Source organism: Fundulus heteroclitus, chromosome 3 (assembly GCF_011125445.2).
Source record: "Fundulus heteroclitus isolate FHET01 chromosome 3, MU-UCD_Fhet_4.1, whole genome shotgun sequence".
Lineage (NCBI taxonomy): Eukaryota > Metazoa > Chordata > Actinopteri > Cyprinodontiformes > Fundulidae > Fundulus > Fundulus heteroclitus.
Window position 1 is genome coordinate 6,781,956 of NC_046363.1, and position 16,657 is coordinate 6,798,612.

The following is a 16,657-nucleotide window of genomic DNA, read 5'->3' on the forward strand; positions in this document are numbered from 1 at the left end:
CAAACATAAAACAAATGCACTTTCCTTTTTTAAACAAATCGTTAATAATATGACCATCTCCACCCAATATGATCTGAATCTGAATTTTGCACACTGGTCAGTCTTGGAGTAATTATTCAACCAATCCGCACCTGTCAGTGCCCCCTTAAGGTAAATTTGTAATTTTCCTCTCTGGAACTTGTTGACCTCAAATGTATCTTGGAGGAAGAACCGGTTTGGACACTTTTAGAAACAGTATTTGTGCTACTATGGTTGGAAAATTATAGAATTTATTATTCAAGCAAATTCTTCTTTTATCCTAAAATAAAAATGAAAACGTGATCATTATTCCCCGAACCGCAATCACCGCGTGGCGTTTGAAGGTTTGTGTGTGAAAATTCAATTTCCCCAGCCGTACTTGAACCCCTCACAAACTCCAGATCCGGTTGACACCAGAGGCGAACTTTTCCTCCTGACTTTGGCGTGGAGCCGCACTAGACGTGGGATGCTCTGGAATCGTTTAGCGGGATAAAGATGTGATGGGACTGGCGGTTCCGACAGAGGAACATTTCCTTCCTACACGATAAGAAACTAAAACAAAACATGGAGAATTCCAGTTCTTTTAACGCCAGTGCGCCTTTAATTTCTGCGGAGGCTCTGCGAGCGGAGATCCTGGAGAATCCTCTGCAGGTGAGTTGGTTTAACTTTCACTCAGGTTACGGAAATGTCTGAGCTGGGTGCGGAATAAATGATAGATTAGCATGAATGAATCCTGTTGATACTGCATGTCGGTGCGCTTTAAGACAAACTTTAACATATTGACCCAAGGTTGAAAGCAGTTCCCTCAGTTAAGGCTGGCATTGGCTCACGGACACTCAGGTTAACTTTGACCAATCAATTTTTCAGTTTATTAATGTTGCCCAATTTATTCATCTTATCCCACTTATCACACACACCTTATTACACAATACAGCACTGGATCCAACTCCGAGCCAAATAAATCACATTGAACTTATCTCAGTTTATTTTTATTTATTTATCATTTTTATGGTTTTCACAGCAAAGTATTAAATTCGTTGAACTATATACAAAATATTTTCTTTTTAGTATATTAGATATTACTCATTAAAATTCCCTACATTTCAATCAGGCATTATTATATGTATGTATTTAAAATAATAATTATAATAATACAATAACAATTATTCTAGCAGTAATGAACAAACCCTGGAGAAACCTAAAGATGTTGACGCTGTCTAGTATTATTGTTATCTCGATGTGACTGGATTCTAGTGCTGAATATTAGTACAAATTTCACATAACTTTTACCGTTTAATGTGCCATGATGTAGTACAAAATAGTTAACATAGAGTTGCGCAATGAATTCAAATCTATAGGGGAAAATTCCCTTTTCTATAGGGAAAAAATGATAGAACACATAGCACTTATGTTTTATTCAATATTTTATTACAAACAGAATTTAACTCTGAGGGACTCCCCTTGATTATAGAGAGGGATAGAGATATTCCAACCTGCATAGGAGCAAAATATGTCCCATTAGAAACCTACACCATGAAACAAGTTTTTTTTTTTTTTTTTTTTACACAATTACACTGCTAAAAATATAAACAGAGTGGGCACAATACAACCTCTTCTATGAGTGTGTGTGTTCATATTTTATTAGTACATGTATACATTTCTTCTTTCCCTCTTCTTTTTCTCCCTGTATTTTCAACTTTAGCTTTGTGTCTTTTCTAATATCCTAATAACTCTCATCTGATCCAACCCTTTCCTTTTGTCCATCTAGGAGCTAAAAATTAGCTATCAGTTGTTTTTAACTTTTAACTGCATTTAACTATAGTGCATCCTAACATAATCAACCTTTCTTAAAGTGCTTGTAAGTTTCTAGATAGGTTCATCACTAGACTAGACCTGACTAGAAAAACGTTTGTTTTTGTTCTTACCTGTTGAACTCTTTCTAACCCAGCTGGTTAACAAAACTTTGTTTCGTTATTGAACGCTTTCTTAAGGTAAGGAGAATGAGTTACAGTCTTTCGATCTAAAATACAACCTTTGCTTCTGGAGCTTTTTGTGTAATGAACAGAGGTGCGGACCAGGAAGCTGACAGGGCAGAGATCTACTGCCGTTGGCACCTGCTTCCACTTCTTTCCAAAGTGATCGTGACTAAACACTGCGCCCAAAGCCTTTTTTCATTCTCCGGAGATGTGTCCAGTGGACTCTCTGTCTTTCAAACCAAATGCGCGAATATGCCGGAATATCTCCGTCTGTGTGAGATAATGTGTGTTTGCAAACGCCCCACTGTGTGCTTTCCTTGCCGGGCTAAAGGCCTCTTGCCCTTTGCGCTGAGGCACATTCTCCTGTTGCTCATTTTGCCCTGCAAAGTGTTTCTTTCTTTTATTGGCGTGTTTCCTCCGGGTGACATTACCAGCGGGGGCCAGGGAGAGAAAGAGAAAGAGTGGCAGAGGAGGGAAAAGAGAGGCGTGGGTAATGAGTAATGGCTCTTGGGTGGGATGTTAGAGAATAGATCTACTGTACTAAGTTCTGAGCAGCTGCCTAATGGTCCCAGCTACCCACCATCCCAGAGAACATCTCCAGCAACCCGGCGACAATATCACTCTGTTTCATAACTCTCTTCCTGCTTGGGTTAATATCAGTTTCCAAGATATGGGCAACTTTAAGAGTTCATAATGCACTTTCATATAGAATACCCACACCCTCTGACAGGCATTGAGCTAAAGTTTCCATCATGGAAAATGTATTAGAATTTACTGCCACTTGCACATTTTTGCCCCCAAAGCACAGAATACATTTTTATGATCTAATTGGCCTACTTATTTGGATCTGTAATACATTTGAGTTTCTAAGAATAACCCATGCTGTTTATGCTTCTGGCTGATGTCTATCCTGGTTATTAGTTCAGTGGCTTGATTTTGATCAAAAGCCATTCTTAGTAAAAAAAAAAAGTGGTCAGGAGTTAAATGTTTTCAGTGTGTGCAAAGATAATATTTCCCGGGTCCATATAATCAATATTGGTGATGATTCTGAAGAGTTAATTAAATCGGTACGCCCTCTCTGCTCTTTGGTTTGACTCTTTGCTCCCCCGTGCTTCATCATGTCCTCAGCTCTTCGCTGACATGAAAAAGATCAGCCCATCCCAGAGAGGGACAGTTGCCTATTGTCATAGGACACAAAGGGCCATGCTGTCTCCAAGTCTGTCTCTGTCGGTCCATCTCATAGCGGGTCAGTGTCATAGCGTGGAGTGGGGTCAGCACCTCTCATGTGCTTCGAAGCCAGTACGGCTTTAAGTTCAGCCTTCCATGTTTGGACAGGCTGTTCGCATTCTCTCACCATGAGCATTGACGTTATCTTTATCTTTGGGTCTTTTAAAGATTTGTTTCAAATGTTGTTTTTCAAGGGTGGAACGATCGTACAACACTCAACAGTTGTGAGTTTCGTAATAAAAATGGGTGCAGAAGCTTCCGTTTATTATGGATTTTTTTTTTCTAATTACACAAATCAATATACATTCCCACTAATATTGGTTTAAATGCCCCTTTTTCAAGTTGGCAAGTGCTATCTTAAATTCTTTTTTGCAGTTATCAAGCAGCTTCTGGTATAATTCTTGCTGGAAATTTGATCAATTTTCCAAAATCACTAGCTGAGCTCATTTAAACTGGTTGGTTTCTGGCACGGCTTTAATATGTGTTCAACACGTTAGGTTTACAAATTTGAAGGTAGTCATTTTTGTCACTTTGTAAGTCACTTTCTATAGTGGATTAGTACCCCTGGTGGCAAAACAACTTTAAAGCATTATGCTACCATTAGGGTGACCAGGCATCTGGCTTTAGGCCGGACAATCCGGGTTTTCAATGCCCTCAGAACTAAGAAAGGAAACAGAAACCCGAATTAATGTATAAAGGTTTACATAAATAAAGACCAGTAAAACAATAAAGCCGTACCTCATTGACCGCATAAACTCCAGAGAAATAAAGATTATTTATACAGCTTGTTCTCACCAAACCGTATGTTTTCTGGTGAAACTTCTTGTAAAACAGTCCCAGCGATGCTCTCTAATCTCTAATTGTGTCAGTCAAACTTTCCTGTGGGCAACAACGTGAAACGCTGGACAAAACATAGGTTCCCCCTTACATTTTAATGTACTTTTTAACCAAGCTAAACGAACATGAATGTATCGACATTTATTTATAATTGAACATTTCATTTCAAATACTATTGTGTGTGAACTGTCATTTTTGACTAAATATTAAAATAATTACATATGCGTTGGCCCTGATGGCAGCTACACTTTCTGTTGATCTTTAATGTATTAACGTTGCACAACTATAAGCATAAATTGGTCTGGAAATATCCTCCACTTGCTGCTGCTGGGAAACAAACTCACCTCCAACACGACGAGCGTTACAGCTCTGTGTGTAAAGCCTGCAATGTTTGCTAAGTAATAGACCCTCCCAGTGTACCAGTCTCAACGGCTTTGTTTGCTCTCTCTCTCTCTCTCTCTCGTCTTTCCCCGCTGCTTCCTTCCTCTTTCACCATTTATCAAGTGAATTTCATCTCCCTCAGTGGGTAGAGCATTAATATTCAGCTGTTTTGAGCGAGATGCTTGATTCCTGCTGGGACCCTCCTACCTCACCCCACCCACCCACAAAAAACAAAACAAAAAAAACTGCACTTCAGAAGCCCACCTCCTCTCTCCACCGACAGACAGCAAATAAACAAAGGAGAGGATAATTCACTGTAATTAGTTTGAATCTGCTCGCCGGCACACTTGATATGATGGGAATGAATTCAGTAGAAGGTGAGATGAATCCCTGCTCACACTTTAAATTGCTTTCTCCTGTGTGAAGTCCGTGAAATGAACTATCCTCAGGCAGCTCATCCACTACCTTAACACCTAATGCTTCTCACACACACTCCTACTTTCAAAGGTCTCGTTCTGCCCTCCAGTCCCTCTCGGCATTAACCAGCAGCCTCTTCAGACCCCTTATACTGTCTCTTGGAAAGCCCGACAAGGTTATCGATGTTGATTTAGTGAACAGAGCGCACGTGGTCTGATGGATGATGCCGCCCGTCTCCTCGTAAATTCGCAGCATAGACATTGACGGCCTACATATAGCTATCTGTCCGTCTGCCTTAGCATTGGAATGATCTGCTGCACGCCCCCCCACACACACTATTTACCTTGACTTGGTGCTGGTCCCTCAGGAATCCTATCAGTGCTCGGCCCATCTGCTCCTCGCCTCCTCCTCCTCCAAAGTTCTCCTTCCCTCTCACACACACGGCAATCATCAGGCTTATATAGAAAAACAAACAGGCTGAGGTCTAAATCCTGCTGTGCTCTGGTGATGGATCATCCCAGCTCAGGTATGTTCCAGGTCAGTGGGCTCATCATCAGACATGGTGCCAAAGTGAAAGCAGCGAGCAAGGGGGGGGGGGGAATTATGGAAGCAGAGCAGAAAGATAAGACTGCATGTGAATTTCAAATCGCCTTTAAATCCACCACGCTTAAATTATTTTTCAGGCGACTAAGGAGATAAGAAGCTCTTTCATGCAACACGGAAAGCAGAGTTTAATATACGGTGATGTATGTTGAATTGACTTACGGGTTTATGTCGTGTAATGAGCAGATAAATCAGAAATAAACAGAAATGGGCTTTTAGAGAAAGCAGCAGCTAAGTCTCTCCTTATTTCAGTGCTACCTCTAAATCCTCTGGAGGGGGCATATTTGTTTACCTTATCTGCACAGATGGAGGGAAGTGTCTTACAAATGCCACTGTGAATTTAACTAGTTTAAGGAAGACTGGATATGGAAAGAGTCCATGTCGCCTTGCTAAAACTTTCATGTAATTTGAATGTTTTGATATATATATATATATATATATATATATATATATATATATATATATATATATATATATATATATATATTGTCAAGCTACTGCCTCAAACGTTGATTCTGTCACGATCTGGCTGGTCTGCTGTCTTCATCCTGCCACTCCTCCAGATCTGAGTTGTTAATTAAGCCTTATGGATCGTACCAGTAAGCCTGCCTTTCCGCTGCTTCAGTCAGGCTTATTCAATACACCTGTTTCTTTCCCTTTATAAGCTCTCCTCAGACAGCAAGACAGTGCCTGATTACTAAAAGGGTTTCTTTCATACCTAATTCCTATTTTTGACCCCAAACACAACCCTGGATTTTCCTGCCTTGCCTAACCCTTGTCGGACACCTACTGAACCAAAGCTGTAGTGTGGCTTTGCATTGGTCCATCTTTGCTCTGACACCCCCGGATAAAGTGTAACTGACTGTCTTTAGATGTCACCTTTTAGTTTAAAGGGACCACATGTCTGCAATTTAAGCCTACTATAGAGATTTATTATTGAACATTAGTGAACAAACAACATCAAGAAACATCAAACAGATTATGGAAGTTATGGAGAAGTTTTAAGCACGCTAATATTACAAAACAGTGTCAAGCTCTCAGCATCTTGTAGAGTATTGTTCACCCAAATATGGAAAAAGTGTGGCACAACGGAAAACCCTCCCAAGACTTGGCTATCCACCCAAAATGACCGGCCTTGCACAAAGAAGGAGACAAGAAGCCCATGATAACTCTGGAGGAGGTGCAGCTGTGAGAATCTGGCAACACCACAGCTCTTACATGCACACCCCAGAACTCTGGCCTAAGGAGAAAGCTGTGAGAGCTAATGTCTGCAGTTTGCTACGAGTTATGTTGGGGAGACAACAAACATTTGGAAAGAGATGCTCTATTGCTCAGATGAAACCAAAATGGAACTATTTAGCCTCCATGCAAAACACTGCTCAACACATTGACAACCTAATAGATATAGTGAAACAGGTCCCCTGCAGCGTCATGCTGTGGAGATGCTTTTGTTCAGCAGGGACTGGGAAGCTGGTTAGGGCTACAGTGGAATTTGGATCAAAGCATAAACGGTTTATCCTGTCATAAATATCTGTGGCAGATTTAGATGTAAACGTCATTTAATTTTACCAACATGTTTCATCTGACTGGAAATAATACTGATGATTCAGTTCTTGATAGAAGGACAGTAGCTTTATTCCTAAATCTGCCAGGTGTAAAGAATCATTTTGGCCTTAAGTGTCCATGCATTGGAATAACTGTCAAAGTGAAAAGTGAAATCCATCTGAGAAACTATTACATATTTATAAAGTGAAGTCCATAGCTGCTCTCCGTCCAGTCTGACTGAGCCGGAGCTGTTTTGTAAAGAATAAAGGACAAACCATCCAGTCTATGAATGTGCAAAGCTGGAAGAGACAAAATCCCAAATGGGTGGTTTTGTCAAGTACTGAATCTGAATGGGTAAATACTTCCCTAATTTTAATGTGAAAAACAGCATGAAAACCACACATTACTCTACCTATTATTCTACTACTGAACTATAGATGTGTTATGTATGGCATTACACATTGCTATTATCCATCTCTGATCCAAAAAACTATTTCTGTGTGTAAATTTGTGTGATGAATTAATTTGAATCAAAAGCAAAATTTAGATTTATACATTTTGTATGGCCGGAAGTTGTTGTTAACACAGTTTAAGCACTTCCTTCCAGTTAAAAGTAAATACGACATCACAAAAAAAAAAGTCCCAGCAATGTGCTTCAACATCTGAACAAGCAGCAGTGATTGGTTTGTGATGTTCTGAGAATTGAGTTCAGGTTTTATAGAAGCCCATGTGTTCTGGCAGAGTAGGTTGCCTTTCGCGGAGTCACATGGATGATACCCCAGCGCTTGTCTTATCAGCCCAATGGACCACTGAACCTGAACAGAGACATTTTCTCCTCCTTCATTTTTAATCTTGTGCTGCACCTGGCTGTCCAAACTCCTGCTTGCTCTCCTCATCTGCATCCCCTCTCCTGTTCAGCCGTATACTCCTATGTTTTAGTCCCCATCTTCACATCTCTTTCCTCTAGGGCTCTTACATAGTACTCCTTTTTAAGCATTAAAGATATTGCTGTTTGCTGGGACTGCTTCCACAATGATTGGGTTCCCGTCTTTAGCCTTCATCATTCATATTCCGCCCCCAAGCTGTTTGGATTCCTTTATAAAGTTTGTCCTCCCACGGCCAGCGCTACATTTATGACCTGAAACTGATTTTTCATTTGGCAGCAGATTTCCAGGGACGTGGGGAAAGCAGTACAACATGTTCCCCTCCATTCATGAGTGAATCCTTGCTGAGTTAGCCACAGATATATGGAGGTTTCCAGAAACGGGAGAGCCATTTCTACTGAAGAGTGCTTTGCTTAAGACTTTCTATGTTCATCAAATGGCCATCACTTCCTAAACTCTTTAACATTACTACGTTTGAAGAATACAGCTTCAAGGAATTATGAAGTGTCTGCCCGCGTAATAGAAGATAGATTATCCTGAGTGGATGATATACATGTAGCAGCTGAGTTGGTTGAGGTGTTAAAACCTAACTGCAACATCAGTTTTGTGTTATCTATATTGGTCCATAGTGCAACACGTTAAAAGAGCATACAAATCACTACAAACCTCTGATTTTGTATTTTTTTACTTTATTCCACAAAAAAATGATTGTAATTTATTATTAATTGTGTAACAAAGTGAAGGAGGATTGTAAACAGAGATCAGGGCCTTTTTCCAAGAGACCCTTTTTTATTTTACTTTATTTCATATTTCCAATTAATTTCAGACATTTTACCATTTTGTTAAGTTCAAAAATACTATTGACCACTTTAGGGTTTGATAGAACTTAGATGTTTTCTTTAGTTTGATTTGCAGGGTGACAATGTCTGCCCCAAAATAAGGCTTCACAAACACTGGCGTGGGAATTGTATCTACTTTGATCTATTCATCCATTTCCTTTGGTGTATCTGACATCTGGTCCTGGAGGAAGCAGGTCCAGGTGTTACAATCCCCAGGTGTTGGATCTATTAATAGCTTAAGCTTCCCAGGGATTATGAATGCTGCAGTTATTCACCTTTTAGTGTTGTTTTTTTAGTCTATAGATTTTGTTCCTTCCTTATTGGTATCATTTTGTATTTGTTCATTAAGATCTTAGGTGGTTTATTCTTGTTTCTGTTAGATCCTTATTTTCCTGCCTGTCTTCTGTTCAGTGAGTTTATTTTGTCAGAGAGTCCCTGTGGTTTTGTTCTGTTTCCCTCCTTGTCTTCTGTCATGTCCTTACTCCAGCTCATTTCTCTCACCTGTTGCTAATTACCTTCACCTGCCTTCCTCTCCGTTTCCTCCTCTATTTAAACTGTCCCTCTTTCTCCTCCGTTATTCTACCCCTGTTCTGGTTTGGTCCTTGTTATTTTCCTGGTCCTTGTCTTTGCCTGCCCAGTCTGTAAGTTTGCCTTTTTGTTCACTTCACCACGCGGCTCCCAGGCTCTTGTCTGCACTCTGGTCCATCTATAAACACAACACTCATTCTTATTTAGCAGGAAACCTCTGTGGTTCATGAACAGTGATCCAAAGGTATTCAAAGGCTAAAAGGGATTTAATGCTGGTTCTTCATCCAGCAGCAGGGATCTTGGAACTGTGCTGATGAGAACTCCAACGGACCACATGTCTTACCTGAATGATAGAGCCCCCCACCTTATCTCTGAGCCAGAAGCTTTGCGTTAAACAAGGGAAGCTCATTTCACCCGCTTGTTTCCATAATCTAAATTTTTTGGTCATGATTGATGCTGTGATGAACTAGCAACCTGTCCAGTGACTCTGGGTAAACTAGCAGGTATAGACAATGGATGGGTACATGAGCATTGCTAGGGGCTTGTGAATCAGTGAAGTAGTGAACTGAAAACTGCCTTTTGTTTCAGGTCGGTCTTCCACAACAGATCAGAGCAATGGCACCGTTTATAAGAATCCTCAATCTGTCTATATCCACTCCATGCTGCCATCACTCATAAACGAAACCACAAGAAGCTTGAACTGTTGTGCTTTAGACAGAGACTTGCTTCTATCCCTGAGGGGATGTTCCACCTACTGATGAAGCACTTTAAACCGCTTAGTTAAATTTATCACAATTTTGATATGTGAAACATTTTGAATACTACATATTCTTCTTTTCACTTCATAATACTTGGTGTGGGTCAGTCGCAGAAAAATAGGGTTTTGATAATAAAAAAAAAGCTATGAATTAAAAGGTATGAATGCTTTTGCAAGGCACTTTATGTCCGTTTAGGAAGTTGACTCATTAGATTTAATCTAATATAATCGTATTCCCTTGTGCAGTAGAATGTAGCTGATGGATAAGAAAAATAACACCGTTAGCATGACCACTATTTGCAAATCACAGACTGTCAGTTCTGGTGGTTTCAGTTCATAAAAGCAGCGACGTCTCTTTCTTCTAAACATGTCTGCATCTAAACACACATAAATATGATAAACATGATAATTAGTCCTCCTCTATATCAGAATGTTCCTAATGTGAGCAGCTTTTTGCTCAAACGTCCCGAATCAGTGTTATGAGCAAAGGTGTCTGTGTACCAAAAAGTGTGCACCGATCTGTGTCCAAGGTGTTGGATACCGTGGGAGAACTATGAGGGTGAGGAGTGTTTTTGTCTGTGTATTTAAGGCTTCTTGTGAACACTTGCTTGTGTGTACACAGATGTCTGTGTGTATGAGAGTAAAGATTTTTAATATTATTAAACCTCAGGAACCTCGGCTCCACAGGAGACTGCACACTAATATGCCTTTGAACAAAGCACCAACGGGAAGATGCTCTCTGTGGTTGTCATGGAAATGACAGATGTGACAGCTGGAGATAAGACTTCCAGAGAGTATTATGGGGTGTTTTTTGAGTAGTTGTTTGGCAAGTGGAGCGTTGCCTAATCTCCCGCCTGTTTACTCTGTGTTTGCTCAGAACTATCTCCTGGGAATCATCATCTCCATATGTGGGAATGTGCTCATCAGCGTTTCACTCAACATACAGGTAAGAAACATGAGAATCCAGCAGACACTCGGCAGACATGCGACACCGCTGAAGGCTGGGTTTTACCGTCTTTCCCATGATGGTTTGCTCCCTGTTCCTGAGGATTTCTCTGTAAGCCTTCCCTGAGGCACTGACAATAAATCTCCTCAACAGGCTCTGAACAGCAGAAACACTACAAGTCATAGCTGCAGGCCTTTTTTTTTTAATTGGCATACCTTAATGTTGATTTAGCAGTGCAACTCATACATAGTCTCTGGAGGGGTTTATAATATAACTATCCCACCCCTGATGCCTGTGCACACTATTTGAAATAAAGTGTTTATGTTGTTTTCTGAGCATGCTGTACAGTTATAAGTCGTTTTCTGAGTAAATGTAGCTCATTAAGCACCATTCTGCAGACCGGTCCAAAAACAAAACTCATTTCTTGCCCTGGTGTTTCTTACTTTGTAACTTTGACCATGCCTGTATGCTGCCTTTCATGCTAGGTTGCACACGTATTAGTAATGATACCAGGCTGATGTGCGGAGGTTGGGATGTTTATGGGAACAGGATAGGAGTAGTAAATGTTTTGAAAAGGTTGCTCGTTTGTCATAATTAGGCAGTGGAAGCTTTTTACAAACAGATTTAATAACGATTAATAAGTGTACCGTACATCTGTGCTGTCAAAACGCTAAAAGTTCCCACTTCATTGACTCGCCTAATTGGTGTCATGCTTCTGCTTGGATATAATTCTACTCAGCAGAGGGTGTTATGGTGTGTTAACAGTTACATTACATCAGATCCTGTATTTTGTATTTAATTACGTCTCCTTTTTTAAGCCTGAGTGCGACTGTAAAATCCAGTTTAAATCACTTTGAGTGATGGGCTCTTGTTCCTCCTCTTCATTACAGAAATACGCCCATGTCCGCCAGGCTCAGCGTGGCTCCAAGCCTTATTATACGTCTAGGATGTGGTGGAGCGGCGTGGTCCTCATGGGCATCGGGGAACTGGGGAACTTTGCAGCCTACGGCTTTGCCCCAGCATCGCTCATAGCCCCACTGGGCTGTGTGTCTGTGATAGGTGAGTATGCTTTTAATCTCTTTTTTTTTCTGGTCTGCAGGGTTATGAGAAAACATAAAACAGTTTTACACCGTAGCGACATCCATGCAGCCACACTTAGAAATGTGCACTCATTCAAAAGCTGATTCATAGATCGGTAAGCAACCTATACAGATACATCTTGAATTCTGTAAAAGAGTTCAATATTTATTATCACTCATTTCAGAAAGTGAAACTCATGTATTATATAGATCCATTACACATAGAGTGAAGTATTTCAAGCTTTAATTTCTTGTCATTTTGACCTTGAAGTGTTACAGATAATGAAAATCCAAAGTGCAGTGTCTCAGAAATGAGAATATTACATAAGATCAATAAAAATGACTTTATTTTATCCATAAATTCCATGTTATGGCCTACAGTTCTTAAAAGCCTAGTTTTAAAAACTAATATTTCATATTTTTATAAAGAATGGACTCCATAAAATTGATTTCTTAAACCAAACAATAACAATGCCCCTACTCACATTAGAAACTATAAGAACTATGGAGTCTTTTTCTATGTTTTTCAACCTCTATTTTTAATTGTCCTGTGTGTATAACCATCAAACTTGAAGTGTGCTATATTAATGGTTAAAATGAAATATTAAACTATGTTGAGGAAATACCAAATGGTTGTTTCAGGGGTCACCATGGCCATTCACTTGATTTTAAATTAGAAATGCGGCAATCAGAATTTTGTGGCTGATTTTCAATCTTCTGATTGGTAATGCTTTGACATGCTAGTATTGATTTCAGATGATTTTGTTCTCTCCTATGAGAATGATGAGAAGGCATAAGCCTTCCTGCTATGAGTGGTTATTGATTTTTTTTTTTTTTTTTTTTTATTAGGAACAGAGGCAATACTGGGCTTTACTCTTTCAAAACAAGGACAAAATAATTACAGGGTTGACATTTTAAACCGTGTTTTGCATCCTATTTTAGCAGTTACTGGGCCTTTGGCTTGCATCCCAAAAACAGAAGTCTTTGACTGTGTATTCTGGAAAATGTAGATGCCTACCTTCACTCAGATCTCCAAAAAGGTTGCCAATATTCAGATGCAGCAGAGTCCACGACAGACAGAGGTTGGAAGATGAAAAGGAGAAAACAGAGCAGCTTGGCTGTAGAACATGAAGCCTTCCAGTTTTCTACAAGATGGCCGCAGCTGTATTATGGGATGTTGTCAGGGACACTGACCAGGGTCATTCTATCCAATCTGACGGAGCTTGAGATATTTTAAAAATAGGATAGGGCAAATATTTCTGTCACTAGCTGCCCAAAGCTGGTAGAGAATATAAACAATTAAGAAGCAACCAGAAGTAATTGCAGCAACAGGATGTTTTACACGGCTTTGCTCAAGGGGGTGAATACAAAAGCATGTAAGACTTGTATATATTTTTATTGGTTGAAATGATTATAAACTATGAATCTATTTTTTTTCCATTTCACAATCCTTTGTGTTGGTCGATTACATAATATAAAAGAAGTCACACTGGGAGTTTAAAAGCACTCTCCTTACAACCCCCAAAAATGTTTTTGAGGGGTTGTAATGTGAGAATATGGGAGAAGGTTTTGCAAGGCAGTGTAAATATGTATTCTTTTAGTTTTTTTTATCAAGCGCACAATCAACTGATTCATGTTGAAATGAAAAAAAAAAAAAAAAAAACGCTGCACCGCTGAGGTAGGTGTTAATTAAAGTGTGCATCCACCGGCACTGATTACCTGGTTTGTCTTAAGCAGTCGAAGGAGATGCGTCTGGAAATGGGTCTTAAACACTTGAAGTGCTTGCTGCTGTTGCTTAGAGATTTAATGTAAATAATTTTAAGCAAAGCTGCAAGAACTTGAAATCAGAACTTAGAACTTAAAGCCCCAGCTCACAGCCATCTCTGGTCCCTTTAAAATTAATTTGCACATTCACATTTTATAGGTGACCCAGAAGGTCCTGTTACCACCAGCCTTATAAAACCTTAAACTCTCGAAAATGGATCCATTTTTTCTTTTTTCCAACCAACAGTTGGAATGAAACATGTGGCGGACTGGGCCAGATTGATCAGCCCGTCAAAACGGAGCTGGCCGGCTCCCCGGCAGCTGCTGCGTGCCATCGCTTTAAATGCAGGTTAAATATTGAGCAGGTTCACCTCATTCCTCCTGCCACCAATCACTCACTGCGCTGGAGTTGGTGGAGAGTCAATGATATTAATGATAGCTATTAACCTGGTGCTTTGAACGATTTCCCCGTCTCACAAGTGGATGAATGGTTTTTATAACGCACTAAACAAAACCACAAATCTTGTTAAGAAGGCTACAGCTCTTGCTCATTGTATTTTTGGTGTTCAATTTGCCTCAGCGAGCAGCCGCTTGAAATATGTCTCCACCACGATAAGTGGACTTAATCGCTGTAAACCACTGAGGGCAGCAACCTTTTAATACAGTGTTTGTTAGCGAGAGGCTGACCTTACTACGGCCGTTGAAAAGCTGATATCCACCTCAGCTTCCCTCCAGTCTGTGTAAGAACCACTGGTTGCTAAACACTCGCCGAACGTGCAATAGTTTCACACAGCTGCGTCTTGAGGCGAGCTGCTAAACTAATTAATTTACCAGAGATAAAAAAAGGTGCAGTGAGAGGAAGTTGCCTGCAGCTGCTCGTTGCCACTCTGCTCTGCTCTAATCGTGACTCCACCTCTCGCTGACTCACATATTGGAAAGTGAACAGACACGCATGCCTCCACAACCTGTGCATAGCTGTGGCGGTGTGTGAAAACACCCAGGTCTGACAGATTTTGTCGATCAGAGATGCTCCCCCTGACTAATGCAGGCACTCCCGCTCCTGCTGCGCTGTTGTGCCTGTTTTCCAAGAGCTGCGTGGCGACTCAGAGGGGGGCCACAGTCAGTGGGATGCCTTTAGTGAGTAAACAAGAGGAAAGCGAGTAGCTGGTCCCGCAGGGGACAAAAAGGATGTCGGAGGCATAGGAAAAGAGAAGCAGGTGATGGGAGAGGGAAGGTCGGGGGGGGAGATGAATTAATCGAGTAAGACAGCCGGCAGAGGTTGTGTATATATTGAAATGGCTGGAAAGGAAAAGGAGAGGATTGGGAGAGATGATGATGTCATCCTGCTGCCCGTGCATGTCAAGCTGGCACTCAACACTCCATGGAGAGCAATTACTGCTGTCCTGTCTGTAGAGCTCACTCTATTAGGAATGACAGCATCATCCAAAATTCAGCCATCCTTCTCAGATACCTTGTCATTACATTTTAAAGAAGAAGAAGACATTGTGGAAATGGCTGCCGAACTGCCTCTTTGGTTGCAGCGTGCTGTTGGTACTATTCAGTCTTAAATTATCACCTTTATTTAAAACTTGAACTTTTTCATATTAAGTCCTGGTAAAACCACAAACTTTAGTGCATTTTGTTGGAATATGGTTTAACAGACCAACAAAAGGTAGTGCATAATTGTGAACCGAAAGAAAAGTGGGTGCAAGGTTTTTTTACATTTTCCCAAATACAAGTCTGAAAAGTGTGGCTTGCATATAAATTAGGATGGACCCCTTTACTCTAATAAACCTAAGCAACATCCAGTGCAAGCAAAGCTATAGTTGATAATCCTGTTCAGAAACACGTCCTTCCATCCTGAAAGTAGTCAATACATTATGTATTCTGAAAAAGAGAACAGTCGTTCTCTGTGGGAGCTGCAGGCCTGTAAAAGCTCTAACCAATCCCGGCTGTTTGGTCCGAAGGGCAGGGATTAGTCAGAGTTTTGTTCCTGCTCTCACTCTCCTCTGTCCCTCAAGTTCTGGGGGAATCGCCTTATCTATTGGTTGTCCCGCATGCCAATCATTCTGACGCGTTAACATAACGCCAGTGTGCGTGCTCGTTCCCTGTTAGTTTCTGCTTGCTGGCTGCACACTTCCAGTGTTTATGTATCCGGTTAGCTTAGCGGTTTTAACCATGCATTGAGCTGTGCTCTCACCATATACTTTAAAAATGGCTGAGAATCACAAGAAACAAATCTTGTACAGGTTTATGAGAAGAAGAGGAAGGCCTCAGTAGAAATAAAATAAGACCAGAGTGGATTTGGGATTTTTTTTTTTTTCATGCAATCCCCCAGAGAAGCAAGAGAGCAGGTAAGATGGTCTTGCGCATGCGCAGTTATTCAAAAAGGGACTTGGGAAAATCGTAGACCCTACCTTTAAGTAATAAATACACTTCAAAGCATAATGGACTACCTAAGTGACGTCTGTGAGGCTTGTTAGAGAACACTAGTAAAACCCATGTGTCCTGTCCCTTTCGTTGCATAGTTCTTTAGTACTTTTTGTTGGTTTGTCACAGAAAATCCAATAAATTACATAAATGTTTGGGGCTGAAAATTAGCGGTGTGCAAAATAATCGTCATGACGATGCATCGCGATTCTAATATTCGCGATCCAATGCATCGATTCTTGACGCCAAGAATCGATTATTAATTTAAAAAAATGAATAAATAAAATTGCATGAATGGTTGGCGAACATCAGCTAAAAACAAGTGGAATACAACTTCCAGTCCAGTAGATGTCGCTGCAGATGTGTTGACGCCCGCTGCCTTGTGTCACAAGCATTTCCAGCCGCGGGATACTGCGACGAGTCATT

At 40.6% G+C, this 16,657-nt stretch overlaps 1 protein-coding gene across 2 annotated transcripts in view; it reads left to right on the forward strand.

The window, feature by feature from the left end:
• The first annotated feature begins 432 nt into the window (after nucleotides 1–432).
• The window catches only part of LOC105933145 (NIPA-like protein 2), a 38,986-nt gene continuing 22,761 nt past the window's right edge, over nucleotides 433–16,657 (forward strand). The window contains exons 1-3 of one of the 2 annotated variants that reach the window (XM_012872549.3): nucleotides 433–669; nucleotides 10,890–10,958; nucleotides 11,849–12,017. In XM_012872549.3, the coding sequence (XP_012728003.2) occupies nucleotides 583–669; nucleotides 10,890–10,958; nucleotides 11,849–12,017 (325 nt within the window). In that variant the 5' untranslated portion in view covers nucleotides 433–582. Of the gene's footprint in view, nucleotides 670–5,299; nucleotides 5,383–10,889; nucleotides 10,959–11,848; nucleotides 12,018–16,657 lie in introns of those variants that run through there. The other variant, XM_036129191.1, reaches the window with a different exon arrangement.